Below are 23,513 nucleotides of genomic sequence, written 5' to 3' on the forward strand. Positions count from 1 at the left end.
AGCTCCATCCCTCACTCAACTTTCCACAACTCCGCACGCCCAGCCACACAAAGACACCCACACAACATGCAGACCCAACAGCGACAGCCCATTCACCCGGCTGAGCCCGGCCGTTGTCCAGCAGGCAACCTGGTCTTGCTGGCCCTTCCAGGTCCCTTTAGGTTAGCCCTCGAGGACCATTTCTTTCCTGTCGCCACTTCCTCCCCCTTACCCCTCCCGCCCCTGGCTGGAGGCCACTCTCCAAACCGGCCCACCCCACGCGGCCAGAGCCCAGGACGTGGCTCGAGACGAGGACCTCTCACGACGGTCTTCAGCAGAGAGGACTCGGTCTGATCGAGCGCCAGGGACCCAGGCGGGCGGGGGGGGGGTCTCTCCCGCGCGCACCCCCACCCCCACCCCCACCCCCACCCCGCCCTGGCACCCAAGGAGGTCCCACCTCCTTTTGCGTAGTGTCCGTTCGGCTGATCCTGCGCGGAGCCCGCCCGCCCGGGGGAGCTAGAAGCCAGCCTCCACCCCGGGGTAACGGGTGGGGGTCCGCTCTGCGGGAGCCCGGCAGCCCCGCCCGAGGGCCCACGCCTCGGCTGCTGCGTCCGGGCGGCGTCGGTCCCCCGCTGCGCGCCCCAAGCTCCTACCTGGAGGGGAAATTCACCCGGGAGCCCAGCGAACTGCCTCCACCAAGAGAGCAGCCGGCTGGTGAAGCTTTTTGTCCGGAACAATTCCCGGGGCCGAGGCTAAGGGAGGAGGAACCTCTCTCAGCGCCTAAACAACTCTCCATTCACCTCCCGTTATTTTAACCACTACAAACACAAGCAAATTGGACTTTCTTGGGCATTTTCTTGTTTTATTTAGCATCATTTGACGGTGTTAATTATTGTTTTCTTATTATGTTAATTTAACAGGGACATTTTCAGCTGAGCAAGGATTGTTCGGGAATCGGTAGCTAGGAAGGAGTAGCCCTAAAATTCTACTGGAAAAGTTCAGAACATCAGTATCAACTCACCCCATGCCTTTCTCTTTCCGCTTTTACGTGACCATCCTCTCCGCTGCCCTGGTTTGCCCCGCGGTGGCCTACCACTCGGAAACAACCATGTAGTTAAAAACAAAATAGAGACCACGACTCATTTTTAAAATGTTAAGTTTTAAAACATTGTCGGGTGTCTTTTTTTTTTTTTTAAGTACCAATTGAAAGCTCAAATACAATTAGTCCCTGTATTTTTACAGGCCTTTATATCACTGAAAATTTTCTAACGGCCGGCATCCTACTCTGAAACACAAAATATTAAAGTGAGAATTTAATATTTAACAGGCAGTGGGGGCCCTACAAGTTTTATAGTTTCTGTCAAGGTATTGCTAATGTTCATATATATTCTAATAGGTTCTATTTTTTAAGTTTTCACTTAAAATATCACATTTCGGATATGCTCCCTTAAGTTTCTATTAGTATATGATCTTTTTAAGCTAGCAAAGAATCTGAATTTCCAGGGAGGGATGCTGCTCAGGTTTACGCCTCTCTTTTTGTCATATCCTTTAGAAGCACAGTACCATACCAACTCTCTGACTTGTATTTACTAACTTAGAAAACTTTAAAGGTAAATTTGGAAAATTAACTGAGGCAAAAATCCATGCATGATACAGTGTATTTTTTTTTACTTTTTCTTTTTTTTTTTTTTGGAGGGGAGGATGATTAAATCAGTTAAAACCTACAGGGTAATTAAATTATATAGTGTCCTGAAATATATAATATGGGGGAGGGGCTTTTAAAATGGTCCCATCTAACAATATTTACATATGCACAACTGATAAGAAGTCCATAACCAGCAACAGCCAACACTGCTTGCAAATTATATTCAGTTGAAACTCCGCTGAGAGTTTATCCTTCAGTGTAGTGGGGCATTGTGTGAAGGTATGTATGGACGGGATTTATGTATATATAATTCTTATACTTTATATATATTTAGACATACATTCTTTTTAAATGTTGATGTGGTTAGTCGCTTTAAGAGCATCAAAATAAATTGCACGTTGGTTTACACTATCTCCCAGGTATTCCCAAACACTGATGAACAAAAATCTTTCTATCGAAAATGAAGTCCTACCCATTTAAAGGAAAGAATGGAAAGGGGAAACTCGAGTTATTCTCATTTGTTTATCGCTAGACGTTCCCCCCCTCTCTCGGCAAATTCATTTGAATAGCTTTCAAGCCGGAAAATGGAAATGTGCCTCCTGCCCTCTATTTCAGCGGCGGCGGCAGCGTCCTGGCAACAGCGCAATTTTCTATCATCAAGGATAAATGGCATCGAACAGAACATTCTGATAAAAAAAAAAAAAAAAAAAGGAAAAAGAAAAAAAAAAAAAGAAAGGAAGGGAAAGAAAGCTTCAGCCCAAGGAGCGCATGATTGCTGGCCTTCCTGTCTGTCATCCCTTTACAAAATCCTCCCCGCAAACCTGAGCGGCACGCTGTCAGAGCTAATAACGTCTTCGGCAGGGGTGGGGCTGCATTCCCTGCGCAGTGTCCCCGTTTATCAAATCGAGTGCTTATTTTTAAATTGCAAATATCTTTGTTTGGTTCACTGCAAATTAAAACCAAGATGTAGGAAGTTACATGATGCAACAATTATTTGTGTCATATCATAAAATCAAACCCCTATCTCACCCTTCTGGTTAAAGGTCGACGAGGGGGGGAAGGGAGGATCTGGGGGAACCAGGGCAGGAGGGTTTTCGGTGGAAAAATACAAATCCGTTCGCCCTGCAGGTAAGCTGAGAGTAATTGAAAGCCAGAGGCGCGCCGCCTGTTTCTACCGGGGAGAGGGAGCTCGCTGCGGTTCTGAGAGCGCGTGTGGGCGCGGTCCTCCCCGCCACGCCGCACGCGGGTCGGGCCGAGCTCCTACCGGAGCCACCGAGCTTTCCTGCGGGGGGCCTCGGACGGAATGGGGCCTGTTTCTGGCCTACTGAGATCCCTTTCCAGAAAAGGCCATTCCGGTCAAAGGAGATGGATCCCGGGGGTCCCCGTGTCCGCACAGGGGGTCCTGGAGGGGTTGAAAGGACGCCCTTGGGGGCGTTCCCTGAGTCACTGGTGCGTTTCTCCTGCAAAACGGGGGCTCAGAGCCGGAGAGCGTCGCCCCAGACCCCTCAGGAGAGCTTGCAGACACTGGCCTTGGCTTCTCAGCGGCCTTGGCTGAGGCCTGGACGTGGGCAGTTGGGCTTAGCCGGTGCCCGGTTTGCCCACCGAGCTCTTCGGGCTGCCCACGCTCCTGAGCTCTGGACTGGAGCCCACACAGCCCAGGGTGGGGGTGGGGTGGGGGTCGGAACGGAGTGGAGTGGGGAACAGCTGTGTTGCTACTCTTTGCTCTAGGATCAACCGCTAGGGACTGTATCTGGTTGATAAGGAGAGGTGAGGGTGGGGACCTAAAATGAAGAGAAAATCAGATCTTAGTATCCTTGAAAGAGGATCAAAAGGAAAGTGACATTGGAGAGGTATGTAAAGCAACCTAAAATGCAGAGACCCGAAGAAGAACAAGGAGCAGCAGATCGAGGTCTGGATAGCAGAGTTGGGGACAGAAGGGGGGGGGGGTGATCCACTTGATTTATTAGGAGCCCCGGCTGAGAGCGGTGGGAGGAGAGGAATTATGGGAAAACCTTTTGTTTAATGAGGAAATCTGATTATTGCTCATCTGGGAGTCTTGGTCCCAACTACCAGCGAAGACGGTACCCGCCCTCCCGCCCTGGGATGCAGTGCGCATATCCCCAGCGGTCGATTTGCATGATAAGGCGCACAAGTGAGCCTACTCCAGCGGATTTGGGCCCAGCTGTGGCGGCAAAGAGAATCCCACTCTTTACTGTCCTCGAGTCACATTGACATCTCGGTACCCCCACAACAGAACTTTAAAACCCAGTTTAAAAATAAAAGGAGCGTTTTAGTATTGTTTCTCACCTAGGCACGCTAGATTTCTGTGCCAAATAGACACATTTTGCAACTACAAATACATTTACTACAAGCGAGAGTTAAAGTACTCAGAATTTAAGTCAAGTAAAAGGCAAGGCAGGTAGGTGTCTGTTCAAAGAGCACTGGCGGAAAGTGAGGGAATCCTGGGACTGTTGCCTTCAGAGAGCTGAGACTTGTCTGTCGCGTGAAAATCACACCTACCTCCTTGACCAAATGAGTGTCAGAAGCAGAAACATTAATGTACGTACAGGCCCCAAACCCGGCTCTTTCTCCACCCTACCCCTGTCGTCAGCCCGCACGGTTGCCTGGGAGATAGGAAGCTAGAACACCTGCGCTCCATCCCTTTCCCTTTTGTCAGACAGCAAAGCGGTCTGTGTGGTAAGAGATGCACGTGTTAGCTCCCACATCTGTGAAATGGGGCTAATTATAGAAGGGCAGAGGGAACTAGAAAGGTAGAGAAGTGACATGAATCTCCAACTTGTCTGGGCCTCTCCCACCTCCACTCAAGCTCTGAGGCTGGAAATGATGAGGCTGCTTCTCTGGGCTGCAGAGGGGGTGGGCCAGCTGGGAAGTATTACCAGTCCTGCCCCTTCTGCACACCAATCGTGCTGCTTGCCCTCGCTGCGGCAGCGCCCTGACAGTTCCCAACCACCCTGTGCTCTTCCTACCATACATCCCTGCCAGAATGACTGCCCGCAGATGGGCCTCCAATGCCCCTGAGAGCTCTCCTGTCTGTGACAGGAAAACTGCTTGTTCATGTCACTGAAATAAAACAGGTGGGGATTATTATTTGCAGTTCCTCTCCCCTTTTGTGTAATTCACAAGTCTCCAATGGAGGATTAAGCTTCAAATGCATTTGGTCAGGTACATACTTTTTAGTGCTCAACTCAAACAATGTGATGCTTACAACCATCCGCAGTGCCTCTGTTTGTCTCCCAGGAGTTTTTTCTCACCCTTCAGGCCTACAATTATAACACGGCCTTTTTTTTTTTTTTTTTTTTTTTTTTTAGCATGTGAACCAGAGTCCCACCTCAGCCTTCCAAAATGCAAGTCATTAAAGAGCGGCTTCAAGGTGTTACCTGTTAATCTAAGATCAATATTATTTGACCAAAAAGTATTAAGTTGACATATACTGTTAAGCATTTTGCTGCCTACATCCATTCCATGACTAGTAAGAGAGATACCCACTGAACCTTCAGAAATACCAGCTGGTAGTGTCTGTATAGAGTAAAAAAACAAACAACAACAACAAAAAAACTTTATCACAATTGTGTTTGGGGATTGTTTTTGTAAAAATTAAGTTTTCTTTTTAAATGGCCCCAAAATATCAAATGAGGCTTCAAGAGAAGATGGCCATGTTGTTTAAAATGCTTCTTGAAAACTAGAGTTTAGGCTTTTTCTTATAGATTTATCTTTGTGTTATAAGAAAAATAATGGTGCATTTGAAAGAAAATGCATACTTACAAAAAATAAAAGTCCATCAATCAGTAATTGTCACTGCTCCCAGATGAAGCAAAATCTTCTCTCCTTGTATTGGAAGTGGCTATGATAAGAAAAGTTTTTCTTCTTGAGCATTTCGGGTAGAATTGGACCAACATAAGTTTCATTTTCATGGGCCAGCCTCTTTCTTGAGGTAGGTTTCAATTCTCCAAGAAGTTAACTTTGATGACAACTCACTGTCATCTCTGAGAGAGTAAAAAGCCCAGCAGACTGGGAGTCAGGAGGGAAAACACTAAAGTGCAAACTCAAAACGGTGACCTGGAGCCTAGCGCTGGCCCTAGCTTCAGCCTGGAGCTGCTGCTTCCTGGCATCGCCAGCTCTAACCCAGGCTACCTGGGAGTCTCTTTGTGTCCTGTCTGTGCAGACCTTAGAATACCTACTGGCTCCTGCTCATCCCAGCAGTCATGGCTGGCCGCTGGCACCTTGTGCCAGCAGGGCTCGTTGGTAAACCAGGTCAGTTGAGAATGTCCTTCTCCTGTGAAGCTGTCTCCCTTTGACTTAAGTTGGCACTGGTGAAGTTATAGGAAACCGGTAAAGGAGGGTAAGGAGGAAGATTATTGAGAGAGACTATCAAAAGAGCAATGGACAGTGCTGAGGCTTTGGGGAAACAACACTGACCTCTGAGCGGCCTCTGAGGGCAGTGCCCACAAATCAGCTGGGCCAGGACACACCTCCCACCTCCTCAAGTTCTGGGTCATCAGGAATGGCAGTATTTGGGGTGGGTGGGGGAGAAATTCCCTTTTCTCTGGCACAGGTCAGCCAGGGAACAAGAAGGAAGCTAGGGGGTCTTAGGACTTGGGACCCTCGCTCCCATGGAGAATTCTTGAGGCTCCTAGTCTGCCGTCTGCTCTCGGGATTGGCCCCTGGTGTCTGGGACATCTTGACCATTCCATGAGAGTTATTTAGGGACCCTAAAGGTGATACAGGAAGGTTTCCTCTATCTTCTCAAGACTATGAAGCTAGGAAAGCTAACCCAAGCTGGGTGGGGGTGGGGGGCTCTGAGCCCAGCGCCTGCTACTTGGGCCCTCGGACAGGTACAGCAGGGCGAGCACGCGGTGCCCCAGCTGACGTTTTCAAACAACAGGAATTACAGGCTGCATCTGGGATATGAATTAGCCTTATGTGCTGGTGTGACTTTGCTTGTCAAAGTATGGTTTTAATTAAACGTCTTCCGGCCCCAAAAGATTACATGTTTTGTAAAATATATCCTAGCATGAAATTTACTTCCACGATCTGAAATTAGGTTCCTTGTAAATATTTTCATAAAAAAGAAATAGGAAGGTGGTGTGTGTGAGAATGGAGAAGTTCATACTCGCAGCGTTCCTTTAAAACTTCCTGCCAGCGGCTCGACGCCCGACAGGTCCTGGGCCGGCCCACCAGCCCGGGCCGGGCGAGGAAGAGACAGCGCGCCCAGGATGCACGAGTAACCCGAGCCCGCCGGGAGGCGCGACCCGCGCGGCTTTTGCAACTGGAGACAATTCAGCAGACAAACAAGTTAATCCCGCATTGATTTGTTTGGGATCCAATCGCCGGACGCCGGAGACCCCCTTGGGCTGCTGCTGCAGACACCTGCCTCCCTCCCCGCCCGGGACCGCTGTGCTTGTCCCGGGAAAGACCCAGAGAAGAGGGGTGCCCAATGGCTCTCAGCAGCACTCAAGACAACGCTTGAGCTCGAAATTTTAAGTTCTCCTTTCAGAATTCTTGGCTAATATTTTAAAAACAGCAACATTGATTGATAGCCGTCCTGATGGACTGTCCCAAACTTCTCCAAAGCAATCTCAAAGCTTCCCTCGACGGAGCCCCCCCACCCCCACCCCCGCGGGGGAGTGGTGCTCTGTGTCACCTGCCTCCGGGGGTCTAAACCGCACGTGGCCCTGGGAGAAAAAGGACCCTTTCCCCGGCGTGGGGCGGGGAAGGTGCCTGCGCACGTTGCGTCTTTACATTCAGTACAGAATTGAAAGCTGGGTGCCTGCAGAATTCTCCTTTCCTAACTACTCTCGGAGAAACCCTCCAATTCTGGCGGCATTTATTGGATTCGAGGAAAATTTGGCGTACAAGGGGTAGGGTGTGAGGGGGAGGAGTTAAGAGGAGGGCGCATCACCTTGTTTCCGTAATTGGGACCCGAGAACTAAGGAGTGGGCGGCGCGTCCTTTGCAGCCTTCCACCTGAAACAAGCAAGACCAATGACGCGCTCCGCTCTTCGCCTTGTTTACTCCAGCCCAGTCGGTGATTGGCAAAGCGGGCCCCGAAGGCAAAGACAATAATTGCTCCGCGCTCTCCTTGCTAGGGAAGTGTGGAGGCATTTGAAGTGTACTAAAAATAAACGAAGGAGCGAGAAAATGAAAAGGGGACAGAGTGACAATTTGCGGCAATTAAAGCGTCTGCGCCAGTTGCCGGAGGAGCAGGGACCCACAGCGGTTTTTGTTTTCTCAAGGCCTGATGATGTGACTACCTCGTTAGGCAGTTTCATCCGCGTGTGTGTGTGTGCGCGCGCGCGCGCGCGCACGTGCGCGCATTCAGCAGCTAAGGAGCCCGCTGCCAATGACCGGGTCGGTGGGGAACAGGGCAGCCCCGGACCATTTTTGGACCCCTGAAAACCCTGTTGGCTTTGGGAAAGATGAGGGAGGGTCACTCTCCCTTATTCCGCCCCGCCATCCTCCACCCCCACTTCCCACCTCCGCCCCTCGGGGCTCCCCACTGAGAGCCTCTCAAGTTAGCCCTCAGCCGCCACCTCTTTCAGGAATTTTGGAGCAAGTTTTTAGCTCTGAGGTGTCTAACCTTAGAGGGTAAAAAAAAACATAATACTAACATTAACTTCACAACCACCGGAGACACGAGGTATCGGGGTGAGGAGGGAGGGAAAGGGGAGCGGCCAGTCAAATCAAAGCTTGGGAGAGACTTGACAGCGCGCTTGAAATATTACTCTTAATTTTTGGAAGTCTTTCAAGAAGAAAAAGGGCGGTGGGGTGTGGGTAGGTGGAGGGAACCACACAACTTTCTCCGGTCTGACACTCAAGCGTCCAAACAGAAAGGGCCGCAACCTCCGCCACACCCGGGAACACACAGTGGGAAATTGCTTCAAGATCCAGCAGGGTCCCCATTCCCCCCAAGCTCTCCCTGAGCCGTGAACTTCGCGAAAAGGTGGGAAGGGAGCGGGGGGGGGGGGGGGTGTCAAAATTCTGCAGAGGCTCGAACTCGGAGGTGGGTAGTGTAACCCCAGGCCCTGTGCTCCGCCTGGGCCTGGCTCGAGCCGTCCAGCTTCGCGCCGGGACTGGCACACGGTGCGGGTGACTCCCCGCTCCCATCCTCCCCCTCCCCCTCCTCGAACCTCTATCCCTGTCCAGGGCCACGGGAGGGGGAGGGGACACGCTGTGCAGCCACCTCCAAAGTCCAGCTCGGGCTGGCTTCAATGAAACCTGGCAAATCCGGCCAGTCTCACAGAAATTTTCTTCGACCCTAATTCAATTTTAAAGCGGATTTTTACTATTAAAAACGCTGCTGAGCAACACATTGAATTAATCTGACTGTACGGTTTTAATTACAGTGAGGGTTTCTCTACAAATCTGTACAAGACAGTGGCTGGCTCTGGGAGGATCCTGCCTCCTGAATTCCATTACCCGGGCCCACGTTCCCTGCAGACGGCGGCGCGTGGGAGCCAGCTGCGCGGGCGCTCCTGTCCCCTCCGCCTCCGCCTGCTCTCCCAGCTCCTGTCCTCCCCCGTCCTTTTCCTCACTCCAGCCCCCAGGAACACCCTGGACGCCTGCCTGTCTGTTGGAGACTGCTGCACTAAAATGCTGAACTCGCTTTTTAACTCTTGGGCCCAAGACCTTTGAGCCTCCAGAGCCTTGTTCTTAAAATGACTCCTTTGTCCAGAGAGTGACCTCTTTTGTAACTTTTCTAGGGTCCTCCTGCACTGAGTTAATAGCTGTTAGATGAGCTACGTGCTGCCCTGGGTGTCTGAGGAAAAAGGAGGTGAAGGAATGGGGTGGAGAAGGGGAAGGATAGGGTAGGGAATACTAGTGAGTAGCCCCGCTAGGTATTGAGGTCCAGCCATCTCCCCAGATCTGAGACTAAATACACGTGGAGCGGTCCTGCTGGCAAGCAGGGCTCCTATTATTAGCCTTAGTTTTGTTTCTTAGTTGTGCAACTAACCTTGTGGGGCAGTAGTCCCTAGCAAACAGGATAGAGAAGCAAACTTGGACAGAGGTACTTTCAAAATGGAGCGGATTCAGTCATCCTCCCTGTTCATCCTATCATCGTTGTTCTAACTCCCTTTCACTCCACATGCGCTGCCTTTCCACTCTGCTCCCTCTCCACAAAGCCTACGGGAAGAAAGATCATGAACCTACATATGAACCCAAATATGTGTCCAAGCAGACACAGCAGTACGCATTTAAAGAAGCAAAGCCTTCCAGCTCTGTGGGGCAGGGGCCTCACTCGACTGGGGGAGGGGGGGGGGCATTGTGCCTTCTGCACAAAATTAGTGAAGCCTACAGAAACATATTCTTTTTTCACCTTGGGTAGGATGAGGGACTTTCTCTCAGAATTTTTTTAAAAAAGATTTTTTTCTGAATAGAGGAAAAGAGAAAGGGCACTGTGGGAGAATTAAAAAAAAATTCCACATTTTTCTAGGGTTCTCAAATTGGTTACGCTCTAAGGAAAGTGTTGCTAAAAACCTAAGAAATTACTTTACCGTGTACATTAGGATATTACAAAATAAAGGTGATAAAAAGTGCCGGTGAACAGGTATGAATATGAAAATCACAAGAACAGTTATATCACAAAGGTCTTCAGGTACAGAACAAGTCTCTCTCTGATGAAAAATGGTTTACGTTACGTTTTCTATTGTAACAAGAGAACCATCCGTGAGCTCACTTGATAACCAGAGGATGGTTTCCATCCCAGGTTTTTCTGAAGTGCCGTTCCTAAGCCTGGCTCTCCTTAACGTTGAGGCATTTGCTGTGACTGTTATTGTTGCTGCTGATGAAGGGATGGAGGAATTAAAAGAGAGGATGCTTGGAGGCATTTAGGAAGAGGCTTGACCAGCTATATTAACTCCTTATTATGCCTAAAAATAGTCCACTGTTTCCTGTTGATGCCTGCTCCCTGCCTCTCTAGGGCTGCGTTTAGTTTGCAATGGTCAGGCAGCCCTGGTTTCCAAAGACTGGCTTGATTAAAACTGACTTCTAACACCCCTTCTCTCCCTTCTCCCTTTGTCCTGCCAGAGGGCAAATATGGGGGGGGGGGCTCAACCTAGGTTTATCCAGCAGATTAAAAAGACAAACATCACCATTTATCTTGTTTTAATCTAAGTGTTTAAACATTGTTGAGTTTTTTTTCCCCCTACACTGAGAAAGAAGAACATTTGTGTATGCTGATGACTTTGAGGACTTCAGGTTTGAAAAGACCTAAACAGGAGCCTCTAGTTTGAACTGTGTTTTGTTAATATTCTCCAAGTTGGATAGTCTAGAAAATGTCTGTGAGGCCCACAGTGAATGTCACTGGCCCGAGTGGGCCAGGCCATGCATGTTGGGGATTTCCTGTACTTGGGACATTAGACTGGGAGAGATGAAGAAGTTGTTGTCCCCAGACTTCAGTGAGCCCCTATCTGGGTATGGAGTAAACAGAGCCCACATTTTAGCTGGATTTTGGGAAGCCTGGGAGGAGAGTGTCTTAACATGAGCACTATAGTTTTGTCACTAGAGGAAATGATGCTTTCTTGGCTACTCCAATGATACTCTCACTAGCCTGAGCTAAGGCAAAGAAAACACTCTCATGTCAGCTCCCTCACGTGTTTCCAGGATATCAAGCACCCTTTCCACACACACATACACACACACACACACACACACACACACGTATGTAAACAGAATTTTACAATGAATGGAGAAAATACTAGTAGGAATTTTTTTCTACCAATGTCTCCTGTTGAGAAGGGGGTTTTCAGCATGGCTATGTAAATCAATACTGAGTTATTTCTTTGAATTCAAAGGCTATTTATCCAGGTCTAATTTCTTTAGAATTAACATGATAACTGAGCCCAACTTAGCAACCAAACCCAGTTAGGCTCTGCCAGCTTAAATGTGCTTCTACAGCCCCAGGAAGCTGCAATCATTGTGGGTCACCAGCGCATTCCCTGACCTAGAGTGCCTTGCAAGCACCCAGCCAGAGCTAGAACAGTAGTGGGTTTTCCCACCCAAAGAGCCCATTCCTGTGCAGTGGGCTTGGCGCACTGACACACCCAATCTCGTGTTGGCAATCAGTAAAGATTTCTCTCTAAATAACTTTGGCAGCCAAATACAAGCCCCAACACCTCAACACCTTAAAAAGCAAAAAAACAGTTTAGGCCTCAAATCCTGCTTCTGAAAGCTTCTTCATGAACAAACCTCACCTACTACAAGCCCTAAAAGAGCCTTAGGCCTCCGAGTCCTCCAGATTGCTTCTATTTTGAATGATAAAGACTTGGAGGCTTCATCTGCCCTCCTCTTTCCACCCCTACCCCCAGGGTTGGCCCGGGTAACCTAGAGGGCAAGACAAAGTAATAAAAGCCAGGGGAAGAGTAGCGGGGAGAAGGATTTAGGGGCCTGGAGCCCCTGGGGTGTGTGCTTTCGCCCCGAGGCCCTGATGAATCCAAGAGTTCTCGCCTCCCGCAGAAGGGCTGGAGGCGCGGGCTGGACTAGAACGAACCAGGGATGACTCCAGCCGCCTAGCCTCGGCTCGTTACCGCAGCCCAAGACCCTGAGCGGCGGGCTCGGAAGCTGAGGTGCCGGCCGGGATCAATTGGAAAGAAATAACCGTAGGGAGCGGCCCCTGACACAAACAACCACGGCGCACCGAACTCTTTGCGCCCAGGCTGGTGGCAGAGGCCACACGTGGCTGACAATAACAGCGCGCCACTTCGGCGCACTGTGTGGGGCCAGACTGGCTCCCAGGCTTGCTAGACTAGCTATTCCCGGGACTAGCCGGAGAGCCGGATGATCCAGCCTGCAGTTTGGATTCTATCCAGCAAGCGCACACTGAGACCTACCTGTATCAAGCCGGGAGGGACCCCTCGCTTGCCCCACTGCCCGGCCCCTGACTGTCTGTCTGAGCTCAATCTGGGTCGCTCAGCAGGTCTCAGCAGGACCTTTATTAACTATCGTATGCTACATACAACTGCTATCTCGGTGCAGCTGCACGCTTGCTCCTCTTGAACACAATAGTGGAATTTTATCCTCTATTTAAATGGGGGAGGGAAGACAGCCCTGCAGCTACAGCCCGGGCAATTCCAGTCCTCAAGTCTTTCTGGGGCATTAAGCAAACAAGAAGAAATAAAAGCTGCAAACAGAGACTGCTGCTCTGGATCTGGTGCTGGGTGCGGGAAAGTGTCCCGGCCCGGTGACGACCGGCCCCGCTCGGGTGGCGACCGGAGTCGGGCGAAGCCAGAGAGGAAAGCACCTGCGAGCAGAAAGACGGAAACATCGACGCGCACGGGGGGAACCGCCTTCGCCGTGTTAACAGCAAGCTGCAGGGTATAAAGCAATAAAACTGCCACGTCTCCCTGCTGGCTTTGAGGACTTTACAAACAAGCTCGGCGCGCAGCCCGGGTGTACCTGGAGCACTCCAGGGGAGGGGAGACCTTTTCTCTCTCTGATCTCCCCTTCTGTCCCCCTGCACACACACACACACACACACACACACACACACGCACACACACACACGCACACGCCCTGCACACATCTCCCCCTGATCCAGGCCACCTTTCATTTTCCTTGAAGCTTTTTTTTTTGTTGTTGTTGTTTTAATTCACTGACGATTTGTAAACGCATGGATCGGGTTACTGGTTCGCGTGTTAAAGTGTAGTGTACCTCTTGTTAAAAAGAGGGAAACAAGGCAGGCCACTTAAAAATGAATTCAGAGTTACTGAACCGGCTCCCGAGGCTCAAGAAGTTAAGCGCGGCGGGCTAGGAAAGGGAGGGGGCAGAGGAGAGGAGACCTGGGAACCCTACGGCAGCACGCCTCGAGACACCTGAGAAAACCGAAGAAGGAAGGAAAGAAAGACAGACAGACAGAAAGAAAACAGCCCGGCGAAGCCCGGGGGTCCCGGGTTGAAAGCTGAATAAAATCAATTAGCATAAACCGCTGTCGCCGAGCTCCGCACGTAAACAGAGTCGGGCTGCTGACTCCGCAGCCGCCTCTCGTGGAGTCGCAGGGACAGCCGCAGCACCGAACTACCCATTTCTCGGCTTCCCGGTATCACACAACGTAAGGAGCTCAAGCAAACAGAGTGCAAAAAAAGCCCACAGTAGTTTTCACAAAAAAGACCCAGATTCGTACCCGCAACCTGTGGGCTGTTGACGTGGAGTGACTAGATCACACATTTCTGCGTGTGGCCAGAGACTCGCTGCTTCGGTCTGTTCGCAGACCGAAAGCTGGCGTTGAGCCCGTGGGGGTCTGCAGGTCTTGCCCACCCAGATCTCCTGGCAGGGCGGACGCCGGCGCCTCTCCGAAGCGCCGGGGTCCGGCCCCGGGCGCGGCCCGACCTGCGCGCCTTGGCGCCCGGCCCCCGGGCCCGCTGTCCTACCTGGTTTTCCGGCACGAGCTGCGCTCCAGGACTCCGCTGTCTCCGCTCGGCTGCCTGGACCTGCGCGGGTCTGAGGACTAGAAGGGGAAAGGCTAGATCCGCGCAGCCCTGAGCTGCTCCGAACTCAATGTCTTTCCCCAGTCCATCTTTGAGAGAGAAGTGGTTCTACCACCTGGATGTGCGGATATAAATCCCCTTGCAAATAATAAATGGATTAATAATAACAAGGTATGAAGTTCTTTTTATAGAAAAAAAGGAGAGAATTGAAACTAAATGCGGCAGTTAGACAACCATTTTGATAAGAGGATAATTGAGGCGACACTGGTGTATAATTAGAGGATAATTTATGCTATATCCACTTTTATTCCACCTCCCAAAATAAACCCAGTCCATAATCATTACAGGCAAATTGTTCTGAATTTTATAGCAGCAATTTGAACAAAGTACTGCAGTTAATCATGGGAGATTTTTGTGTATTCCTGATTAGAACTCTAATTGCCTCCTTCCAGAAAGTAAAAATAACTGTAAAACGACTCTATTTTTATCATTAACAATGTTGACAATAAAATAAAATCAATTGAAATTGTAATCGAGAGACAAATTTAGGACGAAGGCACTTTTACTTGGGTAGTTTATATTGTAATCAAGATTTGCCAAACCACTAACCGCATGTATCATTTGCATATATTTGAAAGCATTACAGTAGCTTCTGTTTTCAATAGGAAAAAATGCATTACTGTCAGTCCTCCAATGATTCACTTTCAGAACAAGCTGCTGCGTTGGGGGGGGGCGGTATTCTCCCCCTTTATGTTTAATATAAGGCCTGAAACGGCAGAAACCTCATCAGAACAGGGTTTGATTTTTCTTTTCCTTTACCCCCCCCATGGGGTAGGGCCCAGGTGTGGGGGGTTCTTCCCTCTATGATTTCAATAAAGTACGTCTAAAAGATCCACGGTGACAGGACGCTCCCGTGGGACCGTAGTGGACTGAGGGGGAGGTCAAGGAAGGGGGGGCTAGCTTTAAATACACAGTGCACTGCTTCTGAGCACAGGCAGCCCGCTAGGGTGCGAGGGGACCGAGAGGGAGCAGCCCCCAGGCAGGCCGTTTGCGGTACTGGGAACTGAGGCTCGGGGTTTGGGGGGCGCGAGCCGCGGCAGGAGGCCCGCCGGGCGGAGGCACCCCCCTCCGCGGTGGCCCTGCGTGCGGAGCGCGCGGCCCCCGGCTGCAGCTCGGGGCTGGGATTGGAGTTGCTGGAGGCAGGCGAACAACTCGGCGAGCGGCGCAAACACCAGTAGAAGCCGTGCGCCTGTGACGTCAGGGGGCGACTGACCAATGGGAAGGCGCTGCCCTTTGGAGACAAACCATTCGACTCGTGGCGTCTGCATCAAGTCTGAAAGCAGACGCGCAACTTTCGCAGAATCCACCTTAAAATCTCTGCCTTAAACTGCACCAGCCCCCAAAAAATCCAAGGGGGGAACCGAAGGAGGGGGGAGAGCAGATCCCCCTCCCCCTCTCCTCTCCCATCCCTCCCCCTTCCTCCTCTCCTTGAGTTAACAAGGCCCCCGCTCACTATATCTCTTTATATTAAATATATATATATATATATTAGAGAAGAGCGAAGGAGAGGGAGAACTACCTCCGCCCTCTCTTTTTTTCTTTTTAATTTTTTATTATTATTATTATTTTTTTTTTGCAAGGATCCCAAGAGCTAAGGTGGCTGCAGAGGGGAGAGCGGCGCGAGCCAAGTGGGGGGAGGGTGGAGGAAACCCGGGAGAAGGCTTTCTCCAGCCCCCAAAGTTTTGATGATGACCATGACTACGATGGCTGACGGCTTGGAAGGCCAGGACTCGTCCAAATCTGCCTTCATGGAGTTCGGGCAACAGCAGCAGCAGCAGCAGCAGCAACAGCAGCAGCAGCAACAACAACAGCAGCAGCAGCAGCAGCAGCAGCAGCCGCCGCCGCCGCCGCCGCCGCACTCGCAGCAGAGCTCCCCGGCCATGGCAGGCGCGCACTACCCTCTGCACTGCCTGCACTCGGCGGCGGCGGCGGCGGCGGCCGGCTCGCATCACCACCACCACCAGCACCACCACCACGGCTCGCCCTACGCGTCGGGCGGCGGCAACTCCTACAACCACCGCTCGCTCGCCGCCTACCCCTACATGAGCCACTCGCAGCACAGCCCTTACCTCCAGTCCTACCACAACAGCAGCGCAGCCGCCCAGACGCGTGGGGACGACACAGGTGAGAGGCCGCCGGGGCGGCTCGCTTCTCCCGCCTCCTGGCTGCCCCCCACCCCGCCCGCCCCGCGCACTTCCTCAACCCCCCGGGCCTCCGCCGCCCCCTCCCGCCGGCGGCCCGGCGCGCCCCCGGCCAGGCCTCGGGCGCGCCCGCTCTCCTGGCGCCTGCCCGCGGGCCTCGCCCAGCCGGGCCCCTTCGTGCCGCCGCGGACCCTCGGCTTCCCGGCCCCTCGGCCTGCCTTGCTCCCCGGTTTCTTGCGAGCCGCGGGGGCCGCGCCTCCTGCTCCGCGCAGGCTCCGCTCCAAGAGTTGGCCCTCCTTGCGCTCTCCAGCCCGCCGAGTCTCTGCTCCCTTTGCCTCCCTGCACCCCTCTAGGTTGTGACCGGGGTATGGCAGGACGGGGGACATTTCTGGCCCCGAACTAGGGAGAATGTGTTACTCTCCAGTCCAATCTGGGCAGCTAGTGGCCTACTTTGCATGGGTCGCCCGGTGCGCTTCGGTGACCCGGAGGGAAGGTGGCATGGCCTCTGGCTCTGATTAAGCTGGTGACAGTTGGGCTCTTTCCCGCGGGCTTTGAGGTGTCCTCCACCCCACCCCCACACCTTCCCCTGACCGGGCCCCCTCCCTCTGGGTTTTCGATACACTGTTGGCTGCTTCTTTGTTCGTGGAGGCGAAACAGAGGGCCTCAGGCGGATGGTTCTCAGCACCCGTCAGGGAAACAAAGTTGCCGTGCGAGGCGAGGCCTGCTTGGAGCTGGTCTGAGTGTCTGGTTGTGTTTTGTTTGGGGTTTGGGTTCTTTTCAGCAAAATTATTTCGGACACCAAGGGATTTTGATGTACCAGGCTTGGAGCTAGTGACACCAAGTCAACTGGCCGCATAAACACCAGGGTGGCTCAAGCGCAGCTTAAAGCACTGTGCAGCCAGTACGGGGACCGGGCACCACCGAGGAAGCAGCGCCCCACGGCGCCGCGCGTCCCAGCGAGCGGCCGGCGGCGGCGTCTCTTCCGTAAAGCGAGACTGTTTGCCGAGGGCACTGCCTCGGTTCAGCCACCGGGCAGTGTTAGTGCCAGAGTCAGGGGCGGGGGAAAGCTTTTGCAACGGCTGGGAGCACCTGGGCATCGTGAACCCCGAGAGGTCAGGGTGGCAGAGGAACGCTTCGAGTAAACCCTTATTGGTCTTTGGGGAGACCCTGCGCAGGCAGGCCATGCTCAGGGAGACTGCAGCCTCACGAGTGACCGCTCCTCTGTATCCTTTGCTTGCAGATCAACAAAAAACCACAGTGATTGAAAACGGAGAAATCAGATTCAATGGAAAAGGAAAAAAGATTCGGAAGCCTCGGACCATTTACTCCAGCCTGCAGCTCCAGGCTTTAAATCATCGCTTTCAGCAGACTCAGTACCTGGCCCTTCCCGAGAGAGCTGAACTGGCAGCTTCCTTAGGACTGACACAAACACAGGTAATTCCCGAGAAGCCCGAATAGTCCTGAAATGCTGACCCCGCTTGCAGATCGGGCAGGGAGCACATCGGGAGGAATTCTTGGCCTAGTCAACCAAGGATGGAAGATTAATGACAAATGCCTTTGCTCCAGTTCCGCACTTTCCCAGGACAACAGTTTGGAATAAATGACCTGGTATTGAATACTGGATTGGATTTGCACATCTTCCCAACCCCTCGGCGACCCTACCCCAAGTCTAGTGTCCTTTGGTGACCAAGCTCATCATTTATTTGAGTCCTATTTCAAAACAGAACATGTTAAGAGAAAGAGGAAAAAAATGTTAATGCCATGAGGCAGAATAAGACATATATATATATATATATATATATATATATATATGATCATTTTGCAGGTCCTGGGAATTAAAATTTTTTGCTTGTTGACATAGAAAGAAAGAATTATGAGGTGAAACGAAGCAGGGTGATAGGCATAGGCTCCAAAAGGATTTAGTAGAGGGACCAAGGTGACCACTATTCATCCTGGGATGGGTGAGGTGAGTTTCTTCCTGAAGATTGCCCTCAGCTCAATGGTTAAGTCATCCTGGGTGAATGGCTGGGGCAGGCTGAGGTACCTCCCTAGAGCACAGGACTTGGGAGCAATGGCAGAGCTGGAGATCAAAGAGAGATGCTCCCCAAATTATAGCAGGTGAAGCCTCAGTTAAGTACAGTTGCTGAAGTGCTGCTGTCCTACTAATTTGAAAGACATATGGGGCCTTTCAGACTTCACAGGAAGGGGCTTAGGCAGGTATATTAGGACCCTGATCATAAAGCCAAGCTGCAGTCACCTGTGGTTTCTGTCCCTGTTGATTAACCTTAGCTGCATGGGGTGATAGGCCTCATATGAGGTAGGTGATCTTCAGCAAGGGGGCTTCAGGTTTTAGGAGCCTCACTGGGGAATCGTTGTGTGGTGCCTCAGAACACATGCTCCTAAGCTCTTTTCAGTTCAGCCTGCTTTCCCTTGCCACGTTCCCACTGGAAGTATCTGGGACTTGAAACGAAGGGATTCCTGCTACTCAGTAACTCGTATTCCTCTTGGAAAAGCAGATTCCTATGACTAAGGAAATTTAAAGGTAAAGGAAGCTGCACAATAGAGCTTCCTTCTTCAAGTGAGGAGATTCCTGGTTCCCATTTAATTTTCAGGGGCCCTTTGACTTTAAGTGACCGCACTAACAATCGTGATGATTGCTGACCACAATTTGACTAAGCAACATACAAAGTAGGGAATGAGGAAGGAACAATCCCTAATCTCTGCAGGATTATGGGGATATGTTTATGTAGGGAGAAAGGTGCCCCGTGCACACAGCCTGTGGCATATGCAATATATGCATAGGGATATTCAAGGCATTTGGTTTTAAGTGACAGGCTTTAATCTGTTCATAGTCATTTGCTCACCAGACATGCATAGCGATGCCAACTTCGGGGGTTGGTAAATATTTTTTTTAAAGAAACAGACTATTAGAAGACGTGCATTCAGGTGACTTCGATCAGAAATGTTCTCTGTTTAAAAATCCTTCTTTAGACTTTGAACCCAGTTACCTCATTCGCCTCCATTTTTATTTTATTCTTATTTATGCTGTTGTTTTAAACTTAGGTTTGCATCCAACTGAAGAGTTAGTTATTTAGACCAGACACCTAGTAACTGGGCAGGTAGGGTGGGGGTAGAGGAGGCTAGAAAGAGGTGGAGAAAGGCGGAGACTTGAGGCCTTGGCATTTGCAGGGTTGTATCATTACTGCTGCTACCACTACTACTACACTGCTACTACTTATTGATTTATTTTTAAATAATTGCTTCCAAAGCTTCAACTTGAAGCGTCGGGTGGATGTTTTTCCAGCCTAATGATTGCTGCTGCGTTTTGTTCCAGGTCAAGATATGGTTTCAGAACAAACGCTCTAAGTTTAAGAAACTGCTGAAGCAGGGCAGTAACCCGCACGAGAGCGACCCTCTCCCGGGCTCGGCGACCCTGTCGCCGCGCTCGCCGGCGCTGCCTCCAGTGTGGGACGTTTCGGCCTCGGCCAAGGGCGTCAGTATGCCCCCCAACAGCTACATGCCCGGCTATTCGCACTGGTACTCCTCGCCACACCAGGACACGATGCAGAGACCGCAAATGATGTGAGTTGTCCGAGGGAAACCGACACCCTAGGGAAACGTCTGAACAAGGCGAGGAGGATCCGGAACCTGCTTGCAGCTGCCAACCCGGGCCAGCCGAGCCGAAGCTTGGGCTCGGGGGAACTCTCACGTCTGGCGAGATCGTCTGCGTGCTTCCTCCCCGGCCCCTGTCTCTGTTTCTCTCTCCCATCCCTCCCTCCCTTGTCCTCTCTCTTTCCTTCTTTCCTTCCTTCCCACCTTTCTTTTCCTTTTTCCTGTTCTATCCTCGTCTGCCTTCTCCCTTGAGCAGCCTCAGTAATTGACGGTGCGTCCGAGGGAGAGAGAGGGAGGGCGGGAGAGGGAGAGGCTGGTTACCATGTCAGCGCTCCTGAAGCCCCTCGCTGTAAGTATATGTTCCCTTTCCCCTTGGGATCCAGGCTCTGAGCCTCTTTCTTCTCTTTGGGAGTATCCATCAAAACAACTTTTTTTTACAGACATTTTCCCCCCACCAGAAGAATCTGCACAAACATGGCAGCGTTTTTACTTGTTTAATGAACTTAAGGCATTACATGATGAAACAGAAGCATTTCAGACTCCTACGTTTTTATTTACCAACCCCAGACTGAGAAGAAGAAGAAGAAGAAGAAGAAGAAGAAGAAGAAGAGAAGGAGGAGAAGAAGAGCCCTCACAAACAGCCATTCTCTAAAGAAAAAGAATTAAATTGGCTGTAAGATTAGAACATTGCCACAAAGGGAATGCTGCATGTTTTATCAAAATGCAATGAGCAAGAATGATGATTTCAAAACAAAACAAAACAAAACCACTCTTTCCCCGCCCCACTCCCAAACCCTGAACTGGAATCAGGACAGAGGAAACAACCAAAATCATGGTTCTATTGCTTTGATATTTTTACTAGGTGAATTGGTGGCATTCACTAAGCTAATAGGGACGTTTATATCAAGAAACATTTCTGTATATATTGTTGAATTTTAGTTGTACATATACTTTGTATGTTTTTGTCTTCTTTCATATATGGAGTAAAAGCCACAAAACGCTGGGAGTGTCCTGTATATTTCTCTCTACGTGTCCCTACCTCATCACCTTCCTCCTCCCTCCCTCCCAGTATATTTTCTATCATTCTTAAAAGAATTCGCACTTCCTAATATGGTGAAGCACTGTATGTAAATATCAAGTGCCTGCAAAAATGTCAGTTTGCAGCACTAGCCTTTGTCCTAAGTAACTTCACATTTCCATGGATGTTTTCTCAGCTGCCTTTCTATGTTATCTTTTTATTGTAATTTCTTCCATTTTAAAAGATTAGAATGATCTATTCCGTGACAACCTCTAGACACCCAGTAGTTTGCAACTAAGTGTCCTCCTTTCCCTTTTCTCAGCTAGTCATCCAGCTGTATTTCTCTTTCTTTGGAATCAGTTTTTAACACCAAAAAGGAGGAAATAATAAAAGAACAGAAAGTAAATGCACAGTTACAACTACTTAATGTTTAAAAAACCCTTTGCAAGCTGGCTAGGTAAGAAAAAGCACACTCCTGGATGAGATACATTCTCCGATCTTGTGGAAAGCTTAGGAATAATGGAAATGAAAAGTCCTTTCGTCATACAAGCAGGAAGCCCCATACTGCGAGAATTAATGGCTACAGACCTGGGCATCCTTCAAATTATGAACCTTGAAACCACTGAGCCATTTATCAGAAGTCAATAGAGATACTCAGAGTGCTCCATATAATGACAGCGACATACAGTCGTGCAAAAGGACAGTCACTATAATTAGACACAAAGCAAAGACTACTTACCAATATACCCGTTCCTTTTTTTGTTGAGCAACTTCCACGCTCAGTCAGTCTTCAGAATGGTTTAAAACCGATCAGTCTTGTCATTTTCTAGCATTCGCATTGTTACATTAGGAAAAATGTTTTCTTTTCTTTTCTCCCCCTTCCTACTGTGAAACTTTGGGTTCGTAGCTCCCCAGGATCAATTCTGAACAAAGCCTCCAGCTGCAGTGCCATCCAATTTGAAGCAGACATTGGGGACAATTTAAGGTTTTTATCCACAAGAAGGTTTTTTTCCATTCTCTTAAATGCAGCCATAATTAGAGTAATTTTTCATGTAGCCCGCTGATTACAGCGTTTTTACCGTCAAAGATAATTACCTGTAATTTTCTTCCACTTTTAATACTAAAAAGCCATCTTTATTTAGATTCAGGAACAGGAAAGGCGAAACAAAAGAGGGAAATTATTCTGTTATTCATACACAAATTGCAGAGACGTAGGACCTAAAATTGAAAATTAACCAAAATTATAATGCTGAAAAGAATGGAAGAGGCTGCAGAAATACAGCTGGTAGTGGGGCTTTGCTGAATTATTCAAATTACATTAGAGAGAAAGCTACCATACATCGAAACCAACACTCATTTTTCTTGAAAAATAAAATCCACCAGACACATGCCAAACCACTGTGAGTGCATGAAATTCTGAAACCCAGCAAATGCATTTTAGCGCATTGGAGGTGCTGTCATGATGCGCTTGTATCAATCTATGTCTTCACATGAGTTTAGTTTAATAACAAATTCTGCCAAGAGATCCCTCCCCAGAACTCTCCTTGGAAAATGGGCTTCCTAGGTTCTCTGAACCTCAAGGGTTAATGTTTTCATCTTTAGGATGTATTGACTCCGGTAAACTGATTCCGAAAGAGGGATTGGTAGGAGGGGCGTGGGGTAAAGGCATTACCCCAGTCCGGGTGCCTACTACGTCTCCCCCCGTTTGACCTTCCCCAGAGTTCGAGTTCTAGAGCCTCGTTCTGACCATATCTCCCAAGTAAAAATAAATAAATAAGAACAATAGCTGGGGCGGCGAGGGTAAAGGGGAAATAAGCACCTTATTATCTTTTGACACAATTTAGTTCAAAGTTCCCGCCGCCGCCGGAGCAAGGCCTTTCCACTTGGAAGAGAGGGAGCCAAAGATTTCTCAGACTCCTGCACTTAACATCTCCGGCTGCTTCCAGCGTCTACAGAGTCAGGAAACAGCGTCATCTATAGATAGAACAGCATGACTTCCTGCGAGAGTCTTCCTCGGTGCTTTCCTAAATCAGACTGGTTCCTGGGCAGCGCAGCTCGGTTCTGCCTCTTAGCCAATCATGCCCCTCCGACCCCAAGGTCTCAGCATTGAGCCCCGCGGGCAATAGCTTTATGAGAGGCATCCCGCCCCTTCTCCCCACCCCCACCCGCAGCTTGAGGCAACGGCCCTGCAAAGCAGCCCTGAAGGGTTTCAGAGGCCAGTTACTCCTGAAACTTTCTCCCAAGTGGAGGATGTCTAAGGGGCTATACAGTCTAGGGATTCATACTGCACCTGCCGTTGCAAATTTCCGCATACCTGGGCTAGTAAAGGAACACTATCTGGAAATCCATTTGCTCTCTCAATGCCCCCAAACTTAAAATTATCACCACACATAAAGACCTCAAGGATTCGCCTAGGACTAGCTTTGAGCAACAATTTGCAAAGAGATTTTAGCATGAAATCTCCAGCACTCTCCTCCACACCTTACAGAAATCTGGTTCTTTCCGCAGTCTCCAGTCATAAGCTGCACCAAATACATCAACGGCACAGAAAACAAAAAAGACAAATCAAGTTCTTAAGGACCCCATTCTCACCCAAATCTTTTACTCACCAGAACCACA

The 23,513-nt window shown here is 50.0% G+C and overlaps 1 protein-coding gene and 1 long non-coding RNA gene across 3 annotated transcripts in view; one reads left to right on the forward strand and one right to left on the reverse strand.

Moving 5' to 3' along the window:
* The window catches only part of LOC136310420 (uncharacterized), a 39,825-nt gene extending 25,561 nt beyond the window's left edge, over window positions 1–14,264 (reverse strand). For both annotated transcript variants that reach the window (XR_010726562.1, XR_010726561.1), the window contains exon 1: window positions 14,007–14,264. This is a non-coding gene — a long non-coding RNA (uncharacterized lncRNA). The remainder of the gene's footprint in view (window positions 1–14,006) is intronic.
* Window positions 14,265–15,470: 1,206 nt separating this feature from the next.
* DLX6 (distal-less homeobox 6) lies at window positions 15,471–20,864 on the forward strand. The gene is made up of 3 exons (XM_066239282.1): window positions 15,471–16,247; window positions 17,505–17,698; window positions 19,599–20,864. Exons 1-3 carry the CDS (start codon window positions 15,809–15,811, stop codon window positions 19,848–19,850), a joined length of 885 nt encoding a protein of 294 aa, XP_066095379.1. The 5' UTR covers window positions 15,471–15,808; the 3' UTR covers window positions 19,851–20,864.
* The last annotated feature ends 2,649 nt before the right edge of the window (window positions 20,865–23,513 follow it).

Source organism: Saccopteryx bilineata, chromosome 7 (genome assembly GCF_036850765.1).
Source record: "Saccopteryx bilineata isolate mSacBil1 chromosome 7, mSacBil1_pri_phased_curated, whole genome shotgun sequence".
Taxonomy (NCBI): Eukaryota; Metazoa; Chordata; class Mammalia; order Chiroptera; family Emballonuridae; genus Saccopteryx; species Saccopteryx bilineata.

What these genes read in the sequence shown, in the direction of transcription:
- DLX6 (XM_066239282.1), top strand. Translation starts at nt 15,809, where the DNA reads ATGATGACCATGACTACGATGGCTGACGGCTTGGAAGGCCAGGACTCG. An exon ending in GACGCGTGGGGACGACACAG is followed by an intron (nt 16,248 to 17,504) that starts GTGAGAGGCCGC and finishes CTTTGCTTGCAG; the next exon opens with ATCAACAAAAAACCACAGTG. An exon ending in TAGGACTGACACAAACACAG is followed by an intron (nt 17,699 to 19,598) that starts GTAATTCCCGAG and finishes GTTTTGTTCCAG; the next exon opens with GTCAAGATATGGTTTCAGAA.